Source organism: Ascaphus truei, chromosome 15, assembly GCF_040206685.1.
Source record: "Ascaphus truei isolate aAscTru1 chromosome 15, aAscTru1.hap1, whole genome shotgun sequence".
NCBI lineage: Eukaryota > Metazoa > Chordata > Amphibia > Anura > Ascaphidae > Ascaphus > Ascaphus truei.
In genome coordinates this window covers 17685519-17704128 of record NC_134497.1, presented here as the reverse complement: position 1 = coordinate 17704128, position 18610 = coordinate 17685519, and the positions used below count along the sequence as shown (strand labels likewise).

General features: G+C 48.4%; 1 protein-coding gene across 1 annotated transcript in view; it reads right to left on the bottom strand.

The window, feature by feature from the left end:
• The window catches only part of LOC142466625 (BPI fold-containing family B member 4-like), an 82301-nt gene that overhangs the window by 44890 nt on the left and 18801 nt on the right, over positions 1–18610 (bottom strand). Inside the window, exons 13-15 of the mRNA XM_075571844.1 lie at positions 18003–18045; positions 16620–16683; positions 14790–14866 (exon numbers count right to left, since the gene is read on the bottom strand). Of these exons, the coding sequence (XP_075427959.1) occupies positions 14790–14866; positions 16620–16683; positions 18003–18045 (184 nt within the window). The remainder of the gene's footprint in view (positions 1–14789; positions 14867–16619; positions 16684–18002; positions 18046–18610) is intronic.

Below are 18610 nucleotides of genomic sequence, written 5' to 3'. Positions count from 1 at the left end.
TTACAGAGAGGCAGCGCTGCTCGGTATAAAGGAGTGTTACAGAGAGACAGCGCTGCTCGGTATAAAGGAGTGTTACAGAGAGGCAGCGCTGCTCGGTATAAAGGAGTGTTACAGAGAGGTAGCACTGCTCGGTATAAAGGAGTGTTACAGAGAGGTAGCACTGCTCGGTATAAAGGAGTGTTACAGAGAGGCAGCGCTGCTCGGTATAAAGGAGTGTTACAGAGAGGCTGCGCTGCTCGGTATAAAGGAGTGTTACAGAGAGGCAGCGCTGCTCGGTATTAAGGAGTGTTACAGAGAGGCAGCGCTGCTCGGTATAAAGGAGTGTTACAGAGAGGCAGCGCTGCTCGGTATAAAGGAGTGTTACAGAGAGACAGCGCTGCTCGGTATAAAGGAGTGTTACAGAGAGGTAGCGCTGCTCGGTATAAAGGAGTGTTACAGAGAGGCAGCGCTGCTCGGTATAAAGGAGTGTTACAGAGAGGTAGTGCTGCTCGGTATAAAGGAGTGTTACAGAGAGACAGCGCTGCTCGGTATAAAGGAGTGTTACAGAGAGGTAGCGCTGCTCGGTATAAAGGAGTGTTACAGAGAGGCAGCGCTGCTCGGTATAAAGGAGTGTTACAGAGAGGCAGCGCTGCTCGGTATAAAGGAGTGTTACAGAGAGGTAGCGCTGCTCGGTATAAAGGAGTGTTACAGAGAGGCAGCACTGCTCGATATAAAGGAGTGTTACAGAGAGGCAGCACTGCTCGGTATAAAGGAGTGTTACAGAGAGGCAGCACTGCTCGGTATAAAGGAGTGTTACAGAGAGGCAGCACTGCTCGGTATAAAGGAGTGTTACAGAGAGGCAGCACTGCTCGGTATAAAGGAGTGTTACAGAGAGGCAGCGCTGCTCGGTATTAAGGAGTGTTACAGAGAGGCAGCGCTGCTCGGTATAAAGGAGTGTTACAGAGAGGCAGCGCTGCTCGGTATAAAGGAGTGTTACAGAGAGACAGCGCTGCTCGGTATAAAGGAGTGTTACAGAGAGGCAGCGCTGCTCGGTATAAAGGAGTGTTACAGAGAGACAGCGCTGCTCGGTATAAAGGAGTGTTACAGAGAGACAGCGCTGCTCGGTCTAAAGGAGTGTTACAGAGAGGTAGCGCTGCTCGGTATAAAGGAGTGTTACAGAGAGGCAGCGCTGCTCGGTATAAAGGAGTGTTACAGAGAGGCAGCACTGCTCGGTATAAAGGAGTGTTACAGAGAGGCAGCGCTGCTCGGTATAAAGGAGTGTTACAGAGAGACAGCGCTGCTCGGTATAAAGGAGTGTTACAGAGAGGCAGCGCTGCTCGGTATAAAGGAGAGTTACAGAGAGGTAGTGCTGCTCGGTATAAAGGAGTGTTACAGAGAGGCAGCGCTGCTCGGTATAAAGGAGTGTTACAGAGAGACAGCGCTGCTCGGTATAAAGGAGTGTTACAGAGAGACAGCGCTGCTCGGTATAAAGGAGTTTTACAGAGAGGTAGCGCTGCTCGGTATAAAGGAGTGTTACAGAGAGACAGCGCTGCTCGGTATAAAGGAGTTTTACAGAGAGGTAGCGCTGCTCGGTATAAAGGAGTGTTACAGAGAGACAGCGCTGCTCGGTATAAAGGAGTTTTACAGAGAGGTAGCGCTGCTCGGTATAAAGGAGTGCTACAGAGAGGCAGCGCTGCTCGGTATAAAGGAGTGTTACAGAGAGACAGCAGTGCTCGGTATAAAGGAGTGTTACAGAGAGGCAGCGCTGCTCGGTATAAAGGAGTGTTACAGAGAGGCAGCACTGCTCGGTATAAAGGAGTGTTACAGAGAGGCAGCAGTGCTCGGTATAAAGGAGTGTTACAGAGAGGCAGCGCTGCTCGGTATAAAGGAGTGTTACAGAGAGACAGCGCTGCTCGGTATAAAGGAGTGTTACAGAGAGGCAGCGCTGCTCGGTATAAAGGAGTGTTACAGAGAGGCAGCACTGCTCGGTATAAAGGAGTGTTACAGAGAGGTAGCACTGCTCGGTATAAAGGAGTGTTACAGAGAGGCAGCAGTGCTCGGAATAAAGGAGTGTTACAGAGAGGCAGCGCTGCTCGGTATAAAGGAGTGTTACAGAGAGGCAGCGCTGCTCGGTATAAAGGAGTGTTACAGAGAGGCAGCACTGCTCGGTATAAAGGAGTGTTACAGAGAGGCAGCGCTGCTCGGTATAAATGAGTGTTACAGAGAGGCAGCACTGCTCGGTATAAAGGAGTGTTACAGAGAGACAGCGCTGCTCGGTATAAAGGAGTGTTACAGAGAGGCAGCAGTGCTCGGTATAAAGGAGTGTTACAGAGAGGCAGCGCTGCTCGGTATAAAGGAGTGTTACAGAGAGGTAGCAGTGCTCGGAATAAAGGAGTGTTACAGAGAGGTAGCGCTGCTCGGTATAAAGGAGTGTTACAGAGAGGCAGTGCTGCTCGGTATAAAGGAGTGTTACAGAGAGACAGCGTTGCTCGGTATAAAGGAGTGTTACAGAGAGACAGCGCTTCTCGGTATAAAGGAGTGTTACAGAGAGACAGTGCTGCTCGGTATAAAGGAGTGTTACAGAGAGGCAGCACTGCTCTATATAAAGGAGTGTTACAGAGAGGTAGCACTGCTCGGTATAAAGGAGTGTTACAGAGAGGCAGCGCTGCTCGGTATAAAGGAGTGTTACAGAGAGACAGCGCTGCTCGGTATAAAGGAGTGTTACAGAGAGGTAGCGCTGCTCGGTATAAAGGAGTGTTACAGAGAGACAGCGCTTCTCGGTATAAAGGAGTGTTACAGAGAGACAGCGCTGCTCGGTATAAAGGAGTGTTACAGAGAGACAGCGCTGCTCGGTATAAAGGAGTGTTACAGAGAGACAGCGCTGCTCGGTATAAAGGAGTGTTACAGAGAGACAGCGCTGCTCGGTATAAAGGAGTGTTACAGAGAGACAGCACTGCTCGGTATAAAGGATTGTTACAGAGAGACAGCGCTGCTCGGTATAAAGGAGTGTTACAGAGAGGTAGCGCTGCTCGGTATAAAGGAGTGTTACAGAGAGGTAGCTTGCTCGGTATAAAGGAGTGTTACAGAGAGGTAGCACTGCACGGTATAAAGGAGTGTTACAGAGAGACAGCACTGCTCGGTATAAAGGAGTGTTACAGAGAGACAGCGCTGCTCGGTATAAAGGAGTGTTACAGAGAGTGCTCGGTATAAAGGAGTGTTACAGAGAGGCAGCACTGCTCGGTATAAAGGAGTGTTACAGAGAGGCAGCGCTGCTCGGTATAAAGGAGTGTTACAGAGAGGCGGCGCTGCTCGGTATAAAGGAGTGTTACAGAGAGGCAGCACTGCTCGGTATAAAGGAGTGTTACAGAGAGGTAGCACTGCTCGGTATAAAGGAGTGTTACAGAGAGGCAGCACTGCTCGGTATAAAGGAGTGTTACAGAGAGGTAGCGCTGCTCGGTATAAAGGAGTGTTACAGAGAGGCTGCGCTGCTCGGTATAAAGGAGTGTTACAGAGAGGCAGCGCTGCTCGGTATAAAGGAGTGTTACAGAGAGACAGCGCTGCTCGGTATAAAGGAGTGTTACAGAGAGACAGCGCTGCTCGGTATAAAGGAGTGTTACAGAGAGGCAGCGCTGCTCGGTATAAAGGAGTGTTACAGAGAGGCTGCTCTGCTCGGTATAAAGGAGTGTTACAGAGAGACAGCGCTGCTCGGTATAAAGGAGTGTTACAGAGAGGTAGCGCTGCTCGGTATAAAGGAGTGTTACAGAGAGGCAGCGCTGCTCGGTATAAAGGAGTGTTACAGAGAGGCAGCGCTGCTCGGTATAAAGGAGTGTTACAGAGAGACAGCGCTGCTCGGTATAAAGGAGTGTTACAGAGAGGTAGCGCTGCTCGGTATAAAGGAGTGTTACAGAGAGGCAGCGCTGCTCGGTATAAAGGAGTGTTACAGAGAGGCAGCGCTGCTCGGTATAAAGGAGTGTTACAGAGAGACAGCGCTGCTCGGTATAAAGGAGTGTTACAGAGAGACAGCGCTGCTCGGTATAAAGGAGTGTTACAGAGAGGCAGCGCTGCTCGGTATAAAGGAGTGTTACAGAGAGGCAGCGCTGCTCGGTATAAAGGAGTGTTACAGAGAGGCAGCGCTGCTCGGTATAAAGGAGTGTTACAGAGAGGCAGCACTGCTCGGTATAAATTAGTGTTACAGAGAGGTAGCACTGCACGGTATAAAGGTGTGTTACAGAGAGGTAGCGCTGCTCGTATAAAGGATTGTTACAGAGAGGCAGCGCTGCTCGGTATAAAGGAGTGTTACAGAGAGGTAGCGCTGCTCAGTATAAAGGAGTGTTACAGAGAGGCAGCACTGCTCGGTATAAAGGAGTGTTACAGAGAGGTAGCGCTGCTCGGTATAAAGGAGTGTTACAGAGAGGTAGCGCTGCTCGGTATAAAGGAGTGTTACATAGAGGCAGCAGTTCTCGGTATAAAGGAGTGTTACAGAGAGGTAGCGCTGCACGGTATAAAGGAGTGTTACAGAGAGACAGCACTGCTCGGTATAAAGGAGTGTTACAGAGAGGTAGCGCTGCTCGGTATAAAGGAGTGTTACATAGAGGCAGCGCTGCTCGGTATAAAGGAGTGTTACAGAGAGGCAGCAGTGCTCGGTATAAAGGAGTGTTACAGAGAGGCAGCACTGCTCGGTATAAAGGAGTGTTACATAGAGGTAGCACTGCACGGTATAAAGGAGTGTTACAGAGAGGTAGCGCTGCACGGTATAAAGGAGTGTTACAGAGAGGCAGCGCTGCTCAGTATAAAGGAGTGTTACAGAGAGGTAGCGCTGCTCAGTATAAAGGAGTGTTACAGAGAGACAGCGCTGCTCGGTATAAAGGAGTGTTACAGAGAGGCAGCAGTACTCGGTATAAAGGAGTGTTTCAGAGAGTTAGCGCTGCTCGGTATAAAGGAGTGTTACAGAGAGGCAGCAGTTCTCGGTATAAAGGAGTGTTACAGAGAGGTAGCGTTGCTCGGTATAAAGGAGTGTTACAGAGAGACAGCACTGCCCGGTATAAAGGAGTGTTACAGAGAGGTAGCACTGCTCGGTATAAAGGAGTGTTACAGAGAGGTAGTGCTGCTCGGTATAAAGGAGTGTTACAGAGAGACAGCGCTGCTCTGTATACAGGAGTGTTACAGAGAGGCAGCGCTGCTCGGTATAAAGGAGTGTTACAGAGAGGCAGCGCTGCTCGGTATAAAGGAGTGTTACAGAGAGGTAGCGCTGCTCGGTATAAAGGAGTGTTACAGAGAGGCAGCAGTGCTCGGTATAAAGGAGTGTTACAGAGAGTCAGCACTGCTCGGTATAAAGGAGTGTTACAGAGAGGCAGCGCTGCTCGGTATAAAGGAGTGTTACAGAGAGGTAGCGCTGCTCGGTATAAAGGAGTGTTACTGAGAGACAGCGCAGCTCGGTATAAAGGAGTGTTACAGAGAGGCAGCAGTGCTCGGAATAAAGGAGTGTTACAGAGAGGTAGCACTGCTCGGTATAAAGGAGTGTTACAGAGAGGCAGCAGTGCTCGGAATAAAGGAGTGTTACAGAGAGTCAGCACTGCTCGGTATATAGGAGTGTTACAGAGAGACAGCGCTGCTCGGTATAAAGGAGTGTTACAGAGAGACAGCGCTGCTCGGTATAAAGGAGTGTTACAGAGAGGCTGCGCTGCTCGGTATAAAGGAGTGTTACTGAGAGACAGCGCTGCTCGGTATAAAGGAGTGTTACAGAGAGGCAGCAGTGCTCGGAATAAAGGAGTGTTACAGAGAGGTAGCGCTGCTCGGTATAAAGGAGTGTTACAGAGAGGCATCGCTGCTCGGTATAAAGGAGTGTTACAGAGAGGCAGCGCTGCTCGGTATAAAGGAGTGTTACAGAGAGGCAGCGCTGCTCGGTATAAAGGAGTGTTACAGAGAGGTAGCGCTGCTCGGTATATAGGAGTGTTACAGAGAGACAGCGCTGCTCGGTATAAAGGAGTGTTACAGAGAGGCTGCGCTGCTCGGTATAAAGGAGTGTTACAGAGAGGTAGCACTCCTCGGTATAAAGGAGTGTTACAGAGAGACAGCGCTGCTCGGTATAAAGGAGTGTTAAAGAGAGGTACTGTAGCGCTGCTCGGTATAAAGGAGTGTTACAGAGAGGTAGCACTCCTCGGTATAAAGGAGTGTTACAGAGAGACAGCGCTGCTCGGTATAAAGGATTGTTACAGAGAGACAGCGCTTCTCGGTATAAAGGAGTGTTACAGAGAGACAGCGCTGCTCGGTATAAAGGAGTGTTACAGAGAGGCAGCGCTGCTCGTATAAAGGAGTGTTACAGAGAGGTAGCGCTGCTCGGTATAAAGGAGTGTTACAGAGAGGTAGCACTGCACGGTATAAAGGAGTGTTACAGAGAGACAGCGCTGCTCAGTATAAAGGAGTCTTACAGAGAGGCAGCGCTGCTCGTATAAAGGATTGTTACAGAGAGGCAGCGCTGCTCGGTATAAAGGAGTGTTACAGAGAGGTAGCACTGCACGGTATAAAGGAGTGTTACAGAGAGACAGCACTGCTCGGTATAAAGGAGTGTTACAGAGAGGTAGCGCTGCTCGGTATAAAGGAGTGTTACAGAGAGGTAGCGCTGCTCGGTATAAAGGAGTGTTACAGAGAGGCAGCAGTGCTCGGTATAAAGGAGTGTTACAGAGAGGCAGCAGTGCTCGGTATAAAGGAGTGTTACAGAGAGACAGCGCTGCTCGGAATAAAGGAGTGTTACAGAGAGGCAGCGCTGCTCGGTATAAAGGAGTGTTACAGAGAGGCAGCGCTGCTCGGTATAAAGGAGTGTTACAGAGAGGCAGCAGTGCTCGGAATAAAGGAGTGTTACAGAGAGGTAGCACTGCACGGTATAAAGGAGTGTTACTGAGAGACAGCGCTGCTCGGTATAAAGGAGTGTTACAGAGAGGCAGCACTGCTCGGTATAAAGGAGTGTTACAGAGAGACAGCGCTGCTCGGTATAAAGGAGTGTTACAAAGAGGTAGCGCTGCTCGGTATAAAGGAGTGTTACAGAGAGGCAGCGCTGCTCGGTATAAAGGAGTGTTACAAAGAGGTAGCGCTGCTCGGTATAAAGGAGTGTTACAGAGAGACAGCGCTGCTCGGTATAAAGGAGTGTTACAGAGAGACAGCGCTGGTCGGTATAAAGGAGTGTTACAGAGAGGCAGCGCTGCTCGGTATAAAGGAGTGTTACAGAGAGGCAGCACTGCTCGGTATAAAGGAGTGTTACAGAGAGGTAGCGTTGCTCGGTATAAAGGAGTGTTACAGAGAGACAGCGCTTCTCGGTATAAAGGAATGTTACAGAGAGACAGCGCTGCTCGGTATAAAGGAGTGTTACAGAGAGACAGCGCTGCTCGGTATAAAGGAGTGTTACAGAGAGGCAGCGCTGCTCGGTATAAAGGAGTGTTACAGAGAGGCAGCGCTGCTCGGTATAAAGGAGTGTTACAGAGAGGCAGCGCTGCTCGGTATAAAGTAGTGTTACAGAGAGACAGCGCTGCTCGGTATAAAGGAGTGTTACAGAGAGACAGCGCTGCTCGGTATAAAGGAGTGTTACAGAGAGACAGCGCTGCTCGGTATAAAGGAGTGTTACAGAGAGGCAGCGCTGCTCAGTATAAAGGAGTGTTACAGAGAGACAGCGCTGCTCGGTATAAAGGAGTGTTACAGAGAGGCAGCGCTGCTCGGTATAAAGTAGTGTTACAGAGAGACAGCGCTGCTCGGTATAAAGGAGTGTTACAGAGAGGTAGCGCTGCTCGGTATAAAGGAGTGTTACAGAGAGGCAGCACTGCTCGGTATAAAGGAGTGTTACAGAGAGACAGCACTGCTCGGTATAAAGGAGTGTTACAGAGAGGCAGCGCTGCTCGGTATAAAGGAGTGTTACAGAGAGGCAGCGCTGCTCAGTATAAAGGAGTGTTACAGAGAGGTAGCGCTGCTCGGTATAAAGGAGTGTTACAGAGAGGTAGCGCTGCTCGGTATAAAGGAGTGTTACAGAGAGACAGCGCTGCTCGGTATAAAGGAGTGTTACAGAGAGACCGCGCTGCTCGGTATAAAGGAGTGTTACAGAGAGGCAGCGCTGCTCGGTATAAAGGAGTGTTACAGAGAGGCTGCTCTGCTCGGTATAAAGGAGTATTACAGAGAGACAGCACTGCTCGGTATAAAGGAGTGTTACAGAGAGACAGCGCTGCTCGGTATAAAGGAGTGTTACAGAGAGGCAGCACTGCTCGGTATAAAGGAGTGTTACAGAGAGACAGCGCTGCTCGGTATAAAGGAGTGTTACAGAGAGGCAGCGCTGCTCGGTATAAAGGAGTGTTACAGAGAGGCAGCGCTGCTCGGTATAAAGGAGTGTTACAGAGAGACAGCGCTGCTCGGTATAAAGGAGTGTTACAGAGAGACAGCACTGCACGGTATAAAGGAGTGTTACAGAGAGGTAGCGCTGCTCGGTATAAAGGAGTGTTACAGAGAGTCAGCGCTGCTCGGTATAAAGGAGTGTTACAGAGAGGCAGCGCTGCTCGGTATAAAGGAGTGTTAAAGAGAGGCAGCGCTGCTCGGTATAAAGGAGTGTTACAGAAAGGTAGCGCTGCTCGGTATAAAGGAGTGTTACAGAGAGGCAGCAGTGCTCGGTATAAAGGAGTGTTACAGAGAGGCAGCGCTGCTCGGTATAAAGGAGTGTTACAGAGAGGCAGCGCTGCTCGGTATAAAGGAGTGTTACAGAGAGGCAGCACTGCTCGGTATAAAGGAGTGTTACAGAGAGGCAGCGCTGCTCGGTATAAAGGAGTGTTACAGAGAGACAGCGCTGCTCGGTATAAAGGAGTGTTACAGAGAGGTAGCACTGCTCGGTATAAAGTAGTGTTACAGAGAGACAGCGCTGCTCGGTATAAAGTAGTGTTACAGAGAGACAGCGCTGCTCGGTATAAAGGAGTGTTACAGAGAGGCTGCTCTGCTCGGTATAAAGGAGTGTTACAGAGAGGCAGCGCTGCTCGGTATAAAGGAGTGTTACAGAGAGGTAGCACTGCTCGGTATAAAGGAGTGTTACAGAGAGGCAGCGCTGCTCGGTATAAAGGAGTGTTACAGAGAGACAGCGCTGCTCGGTATAAAGGAGTGTTACAGAGAGACAGCGCTGCTCGGTATAAAGGAGTGTTACAGAGAGGTAGCGCTGCTCGGTATAAAGGAGTGTTACAGAGAGGCAGCGCTGCTCGGTATAAAGGAGTGTTACTGAGAGACAGCGCTGCTCGGTATAAAGGAGTGTTACAGAGAGGCAGCGCTTCTCGGTATAAAGGAGTGTTACAGAGAGACAGCGCTGCTCGGTATAAAGGAGTGTTACTGAGAGACAGCGCTGCTCAGTATAAAGGAGTGTTACAGAGAGGCAGCGCTTCTCGGTATAAAGGAGTGTTACAGAGAGGCAGCGCTGCTCGGTATAAAGGAGTGTTACAGAGAGGTAGCGCTGCTCGGTATAAAGGAGTGTTACAGAGAGGCAGCACTGCTCGGTATAAAGGAGTGTTACAGAGAGGCAGCACTGCTCGGTATAAAGGAGTGTTACAGAGAGACAGCGCTGCTCGGTATAAAGGAGTGTTACAGAGAGACAGCGCTGCTCGGTATAAAGGAGTGTTACAGAGAGGTAGCACTGCTCGGTATAAAGTAGTGTTACAGAGAGACAGCGCTGCTCGGTATAAAGTAGTGTTACAGAGAGACAGCGCTGCTCGGTATAAAGGAGTGTTACAGAGAGGCTGCTCTGCTCGGTATAAAGGAGTGTTACAGAGAGGCAGCGCTGCTCGGTATAAAGGAGTGTTACAGAGAGACAGCGCTGCTCGGTATAAAGGAGTGTTACAGAGAGACAGCGCTGCTCGGTATAAAGGAGTGTTACAGAGAGGTAGCGCTGCTCGGTATAAAGGAGTGTTACAGAGAGGCAGCGCTGCTCGGTATAAAGGAGTGTTACTGAGAGACAGCGCTGCTCGGTATAAAGGAGTGTTACAGAGAGGCAGCGCTTCTCGGTATAAAGGAGTGTTACAGAGAGACAGCGCTGCTCGGTATAAAGGAGTGTTACTGAGAGACAGCGCTGCTCAGTATAAAGGAGTGTTACAGAGAGGCAGCGCTTCTCGGTATAAAGGAGTGTTACAGAGAGGCAGCGCTGCTCGTATAAAGGATTGTTACAGAGATGCAGCGCTGCTCGGTATAAAGGAGTGTTACAGAGAGGTAGCGCTGCTCGGTATAAAGGAGTGTTACAGAGAGGTAGCGCTGCTCGGTATAAAGGAGTGTTACAGAGAGGCAGCGCTGCTCGGAATAAAGGAGTGTTACAGAGAGGCAGCACTGCTCGGTATAAAGGAGTGTTACAGAGAGGCAGCACTGCTCGGTATAAAGGATTGTTACAGAGAGACAGCGCTGCTCGGTATAAAGGAGTGTTACAGAGAGACAGCACTGCTCGGTATAAAGGAGTGTTACAGAGAGGTAGCGCTGCTCGGTATAAAGGAGTGTTACAGAGAGGCAGCACTGCTCGGTATAAAGGTGTGTTACAGAGAGGCAGCGCTGCTCCGTATAAAGGAGTGTTACAGAGAGGCAGCACTGCTCGGTATAAAGGATTGTTACAGAGAGACAGCGCTGCTCGGTATAAAGGAGTGTTACAGAGAGACAGCACTGCTTGGTATAAAGGAGTGTTACAGAGAGGTAGCGCTGCTCGGTATAAACGAGTGTTACAGAGAGGTAGCGTTGCTCGGTATAAAGGAGTGTTACAGAGAGGCAGCACTGCTCGGTATAAAGGAGTGTTACAGAGAGGTAGCGTTGCTCGGTATAAAGGAGTGTTACAGAGAGGTAGCGCTGCTCGGTATAAAGGAGTGTTACTGAGAGACAGCGCTGCTCGGTATAAAGGAGTGTTACAGAGAGGTAGCGCTGCTCGGTATAAAGGAGTGTTACAGAGAGGCAGCGCTGCTCGGTATAAAGGAGTGTTACAGAGAGGCAGCAGGGCTCGGTATAAAGGAGTGTTACAGAGAGGCAGCGCTGCTCGGTATAAAGGAGTGTTACAGAGAGGCAGCGCTGCTCGGTATAAAGGAGTGTTACAGAGAGGTAGCGCTGCTCGGTATAAAGGAGTGTTACAGAGAGGCAGCACTGCTCGGTATAAAGGAGTGTTACAGGGAGGTAGCACTGCTCGATATAAAGGAGTGTTACAGAGAGGCAGCAGTGCTCGGTATAAAGGAGTGTTACAGAGAGGCAGCAGTGCTCGGTATAAAGGAGTGTTACAGAGAGGCAGCAGTGCTCGGTATAAAGGAGTGTTACAGAGAGGTAGCGTTGCTCGGTATAAAGGAGTGTTACAGAGAGGTAGCAGTGCTCGGTATAAAGGAGTGCTACAGAGAGGCAGCAGTGCTCGGTATAAAGGAGTGTTACAGAGAGGCAGCAGTGCTCGGTATAAAGGAGTGTTACAGAGAGGCAGCAGTGCTCGGTATAAAGGAGTGTTACAGAGAGGTAGCAGTGCTCGGTATAAAGGAGTGTTACAGAGAGGCAGCAGTGCTCGGTATAAAGGAGTGTTACAGAGAGGCAGCAGTGCTCGGTATAAAGGAGTGTTACAGAGAGGCAGCAGTGCTCGGTATAAAGGAGTGTTACAGAGAGGTAGCGTTGCTCGGTATAAAGGAGTGTTACAGAGAGGCAGCACTGCTCGATATAAAGGAGTGTTACAGAGAGGTAGTGTTGCTCAGTATAAAGGAGTGTTACAGAGAGGTAGCGCTGCTCGGTATAAAGGAGTGTTACTGAGAGACAGCGCTGCTCGGTATAAAGGAGTGTTACAGAGAGGCAGCACTGCTCGGTATAAAGGAGTGTTAAAGAGAGGTAGCGATCCTCGGTATAAAGGAGTGTTACAGAGAGGCTGCGCTGCTCGGTATAAAGGAGTGTTACAGAGAGACAGCGCTGCTCGGTATAAAGGAGTGTTACAGAGAGGCTGCTCTGCTCGGTATAAAGGAGTGTTACAGAGAGGCAGCGCTGCTCGGTATAAAGGAGTGTTACAGAGAGGCAGCACTGCTCGGTATAAAGGAGTGTTACAGAGAGACAGCGCTGCTCGGTATAAAGGAGTGTTACAGAGAGACAGCGCTGCTCGGTATAAAGGAGTGTTACAGAGAGGTAGCGCTGCTCGGTATAAAGGAGTGTTACAGAGAGGCAGCGCTTCTCGGTATAAAGGAGTGTTACAGAGAGGCAGCGCTGCTCGTATAAAGGATTGTTACAGAGATGCAGCGCTGCTCGGTATAAAGGAGTGTTACAGAGAGGTAGCACTGCACGGTATAAAGGAGTGTTACAGAGAGACAGCACTGCTCGGTATAAAGGAGTGTTACAGAGAGGTAGCGCTGCTCAGTATAAAGGAGTGTTACAGAGAGGCAGCGCTGCTCGGTATAAAGGAGTGTTACAGAGAGGCAGCGCTGCTCGGTATAAAGGAGTGTTACAGAGAGGTAGCACTGCACGGTATAAAGGAGTGTTACAGAGAGACAGCACTGCTCGGTATAAAGGAGTGTTACAGAGAGGTAGCGCTGCTCGGTATAAAGGAGTGTTACAGAGAGGCAGCGCTGCTCGGAATAAAGGAGTGTTACAGAGAGGCAGCACTGCTCGGTATAAAGGAGTGTTACAGAGAGGCAGCACTGCTCGGTATAAAGGTGTGTTACAGAGAGGTAGCGTTGCTCAGTATAAAGGAGTGTTACAGAGAGGTAGCGCTGCTCGGTATAAAGGAGTGTTACTGAGAGACAGCGCTGCTCGGTATAAAGGAGTGTTACAGAGAGGCAGCACTGCTCGGTATAAAGGAGTGTTACAGAGAGGTAGCTATGCTCGGTATAAAGGAGTGTTACAGAGAGGCTGCGCTGCTCGGTATAAAGGATTGTTACAGAGAGACAGCGCTGCTCGGTATAAAGGAGTGTTACAGAGAGGTAGCGTTGCTCGGTATAAAGGAGTGTTACAGAGAGGCAGCACTGCTCGGTATAAAGGAGTGTTACAGAGAGGTAGCGTTGCTCGGTATAAAGGAGTGTTACAGAGAGGTAGCGCTGCTCGGTATAAAGGAGTGTTACTGAGAGACAGCGCTGCTCGGTATAAAGGAGTGTTACAGAGAGGTAGCGCTGCTCGGTATAAAGGAGTGTTACAGAGAGGCAGCGCTGCTCGGTATAAAGGAGTGTTACAGAGAGGCAGCGCTGCTCGGTATAAAGGAGTGTTACAGAGAGGCAGCGCTGCTCGGTATAAAGGAGTGTTACAGAGAGGTAGCGCTGCTCGGTATAAAGGAGTGTTACAGAGAGGCAGCACTGCTCGGTATAAAGGAGTGTTACAGAGAGGCAGCAGTGCTCGGTATAAAGGAGTGTTACAGAGAGGTAGCGTTGCTCGGTATAAAGGAGTGTTACAGAGAGGCAGCACTGCTCGATATAAAGGAGTGTTACAGAGAGGTAGCGTTGCTCAGTATAAAGGAGTGTTACTGAGAGGTAGCGCTGCTCGGTATAAAGGAGTGTTACAGAGAGGTAGCGCTGCTCGGTATAAAGGAGTGTTACTGAGAGACAGCGCTGCTCGGTATAAAGGAGTGTTACAGAGAGGCAGCACTGCTCGGTATAAAGGAGTGTTACAGAGAGGTAGCTATGCTCGGTATAAAGGAGTGTTACAGAGAGGCTGCGCTGCTCGGTATAAAGGAGTGTTACAGAGAGGTAACGCTGCTCGGTATAAAGGAGTGTTACAGAGAGGCAGCACTGCTCGGTATAAAGGAGTGTTACAGAGAGGTAGCGCTGTTCAGTATAAAGGAGTGTTACAGAGAGGCCGCGCTGCTCGGTATAAAGGAGTGTTATAGAGAGGTAGCACTGCTCGGTATAAAGGAGTGTTACAGAGAGACAGCACTGCTCGGTATAAAGGAGTGTTACAGAGAGGTAGCACTGCTCGGTATAAAGGAGTGTTACAGAGAGGTAGCACTGCTCGATATAAAGGAGTGTTACAGAGAGGTAGCGCTGCTCGGTATAAAGGAGTGTTACAGAGAGGTAGCACTGCTCGATATAAAGGAGTGTTACAGAGAGGTAGCGCTGCTCAGGAACAACACATCAAAATGATGCAAAAATCCATGGACGTTTCAAAAGCGATATAATAATTTCACATATGAAGCACTAGAGGCTTCCGCTTAAAGGTATCACTACCCGCAATCAATCTGCTTGGTGAAATGAATACAGCGATGAAATGCACACACACACGCACAATACACAGTATGACCTTAAAATGCACACACAATACAACAAATAAATACACAATACGACAATACTCAAAATACAGCGATGAAATACACACAATACGACAATGTGTGTATACACACAAATATGCCGATGAAAGAATTATACACACAAAATATGACAAAGAAATACAGAAAAGGACAATAAATACAAAGACAATATAACAATAAAATATACACACACAATACAACAATGAAATACACACACTTCAATGATGAAATACACAGCAGTACATGAAATACACATAAAATACAACAAAGAAATACACAGAACGACAATGAAATACACACACAATACGACAATGGCATATACACACAATACAACAATGAAATACACAACAGGAAAATGAAATACACACACAATACGACAATGAAATACACACACATACAATAGTGAAATACACACGCAATACAACAATGAAATACACACATACAATACAACAATGACATATACACACAATACAAGAAAGAAATACACAGCAGGACAATGAAATGCACACACAATAAGACAATGAAATACACAACAGAGCAATAAAATAGGGGATACGCGTAGAAGATTTGTTATTGGGATTCTTACATTAAGAATGTCGATGTTGGCGTCGCTAAAATCTATATTCATCAGCCGTGGGAGAGGGATTCCAGCTCCTACAACAGCTGCAATGCAACACAAGTGCGTTAGCGACATGGATACACACACACACACACAGTATATACAGAGTTTATATGAGTCATTAGTCATTTCTTTTAGTTTTGGCGTTCAGATGAAACTTAGTATAGCACTAAAAATTCAATTTACCGTGGTGTATTTATATATCAATCCTTGGGCTGATTATCTCTCTGCATACGTTGTATATAGATAAACAGAAGATATTGAGGTGTTGGGGAGATGCACTGGGAAGCTTCTTTTTAGGTATTGGCCTTTTGACTCCTATATCTTAACATTGCAAATATACGCCTTTTCCTCTGTCCTTCTACTACTAAAACCCTGACTCAGGCCCTCATTCTTTCCCGCCTCGACTACTGCAACCTCCTGCTGTCCGGCCTTCCTGCCTTTCCCCTGTCTCCCCTACAATCTATCCTAAACGCTGCTGCCAGAATCACTCTACTCTTTCTTAAATCTGTCTCAGCGTCTCCCCTGCTGAAATCACTCTCCTGACTTCCTATCAAATCCCCTATTACAGCTCAACCCCCTTGTAACGCTGTGCTTGGGGTCCAAAGAATCACATCACATTACAGTATTAGCGGATCGCGTTAGAAATAATGTACAATTGTATGCATTGTACAATAAAGTATTTAAGACCCCAATAACCGTGTTGTAAAGTATTCATAAATACGAAAATTGGGAGCCAGGCTTGCACCGCGTTATATGCGGATCCGCGTTGTAAACGGATCGCGCTATAACGGGGTTGAGCTGTACTTACAAACTTAGATCGTAAGCTCATGGCAGGGAGTCCCTTTCCTATTGTTACTTTTATGCCGAGCCCGCTTATTCCCATTGCGTGTTATATTATTATGTCTTGTGTGTACCAGGATGGTGATATATAAATACATTTAGAAAACACCACATTTAACAACAGCAAAGTAACAATGTGCAGTGGATTTAACACAATGTGCAGTGACATTCAGCGCTCCTTACTGTCCTGGAACAGGATTATCAATCTCTGCTCCCCCTGTTCCCCCCCTCCCCCCCCCTTCTTTGCAGCTCTGCCTGCTAGCCCTTTATTTAGAAGTACAGGTACTCCTCGCTATCCAACGTTTCACTTTACAACGAATGGCATATCCAGCGCTTTACAATGCAACCCTAAGGGCCGTTTTCCGACGCCAGAATGCGTTATCCAACGCTCACCGCCACTGATTAACATGGGACTCACTTTACAACGCTCCAACGCTCCTTCCAGAACGGGTTCTGTTGGATAACCGAGGACTGCCTGTACTTTCCCTGCAGTTATAATTCCCAGTGCAGGTGGAAATGGATACTTTTAGATATTTTCTCCATCACCTAGCTTGCTGGAGTTTGTTGCTATGACAACCCCCTTAATCCCCCTGGCATAGTGGTCTGTTCCATTGCCCCCTGCCTGTATTCAGAGTTTACTCAGCCCAGTCTCTCTTCCTGTGAGACACCCTCTGTTTTCTTTCTTTCTACCCCAGCAGGCTAAGTAAGCACTACTCATGCCTTCCACCTCTTGGTCAGAATATCGTTTTTTACTTTTTCCCCACTATAAGCACCCTCACTGTAGAGAAGCCCTCTCTCACTACACCACCATCTCTGCAAGTAACTTTGTATATCTGCTGCTTCCCAATAAAGTGAAGATAAGACAAAGAACTTGTGGTGCTTGCAAAAGGAACTAGTTAAGCTGTCTGGCCATACGTATACCCAGCGTGAACCCTTTGGCTCGAGAATACTTACTATTAACTGTTGGCAAGAAGGCCAAGTTGAAGATATTACCGACCAGTCCTTCTAGCACAGACACCTGTAAGAAAGGAAATGCCCGGGACACAAATAATAACGTCCTCTGAGGATACATCAACAGACAAAGAAAGATACACGCCACGTCCAGAGGTCATCTTAGAGGTCATCACTATGCGTTTTTTCTCTGTTCTCATTGTTTAGTTCAATCCTTTGGCCAAAACATGTCAAACCCGTGACCATATCAAGGTGACCTTATCCACAGGTCCTACACTACCAAGTATACTTATACGTCCCATGCCTGTGGCAACGGCAAAGGCTATGTCCCCCCCTCTCTCCTGGGGGAGGAAATCTCTCAATGCAGTAATCATTCACATGACCTGCTGAAGGGACCCTCTGTGTTCCTGGAGTTACAGGAAGGTACGTTAATAATAATTCCTCTTATTGTAGGAGAGGCCCGCACACCAATGGGAGCCAACCAGAATACTACAACAATTCATTCTTTAGCTCAGGAGCGGCCAACTCCAGTCTTCAGGGGCCACCAGCTGGTAAGGCTTTCAGGATATCCCTGATTCAGCACAGGTGGCTCAATCAGTGGCTCAGCCGAAGATTGAACCACCTGTGCTGAAGCAGGGAGATCCTGAAAATCTGATCTGTTGGTGGCCCTTGAGGACTGGAGTTGGCCAATGATTGACGGAGCCACTGATTGGGCCCCCTGTGCTGAAGCAGGGATATCCTTAATACCTGGCCTGTTGGGGGCCCTTGAGGACTGGAGTTGGCCACCCCTGCTTCAGCTCACGAAAAGCTTTAATGGAAACGTATATAAAATGTGTTATTTTGCTGAAAATACTTTATTAAATGATTGATAAACACCAAAAACCTGTTGGTTATTTGATTGTCTCAGTGAGACTGATCGGTTAAATCATTGTTGTGGGGAGGGACCCAATGCCTGACGCGTTCTGCACCGCAAGCTTCTGGGGATTTAAGTCTAACAGCCGCCTATTATTCTAACAACAGTTTGAATATTTAAGGCAGGGGTGCGCAAAGTGGGGGGGTGGGGGGGGCGCACGATTTTCGGCAGTTACAGAGGCCCCGCGCTTCCCCGAAGGCATTTAAGTGAAATCCTGAGGAGCGCGCGAGGCCTCCGCAACCTTAATTACCTTTACTTTCCAGCAACGCCTCGCCATGACAACCCGGCGTTAAATGGCGCCACGGGGTCATGTGACGAGACATCACATGACCCTGTGGCGTCATTTGACGCAGAGCCGAGCGGGGGGGGGGGGGGTGAGGCGTGAGCAGGGGGTGAGAGCAGGCAGGGGAGGCGCAGGGAGAATAGTTTGCGCCCCCCTGATATAAGGTTAATAGTTGTATCACGTCACTTACATCAACAGGTCCCACGGAGGAAGATGCCAAAGACAGATGAGAGCTGAAAATAGAAAGAGACAGTCAGGGGTGTGTTTCCTGCTCACACCTATCATTGCACTTTCTAAAGAGACACAGAGCATGAACACGAAGGCACTCTCTCATGGCATGTCATGACGTTATTGCATGGAAACGAAAGCACTCTGTCACAGCATGTCATTGCTTATCGATGCATGAAAACGAAGGCACTCTGTCACTGCATGTCATGACATATCGATGCGTGCAATTAAGGCACTCGAAGGCAGTCCATCACTGCATGTCATGACATGACATTGCATGAAAACGAAGGCACTCTGTCACTGCATGTTATATCGATGCGTGCAATTAAGGCACGCGAAGGCAGTCCATCACTGCATGTCATGACATGACATTGCATGAAAACGAAGGCACTCCGTCACAGCATGTCATTGCTTATCGATGCATGAAAACGAAGGCACTCGGAGGCCCTCCTCATTACACTCCTCATTACCAGTAACTGTTAGTTCAATCCCTGCCTGACTATAATAAAGCAGACCGCTAAAGCAATTATAGGACATGAACAAGAAAAACATTATCGTCTAGATCAGGGC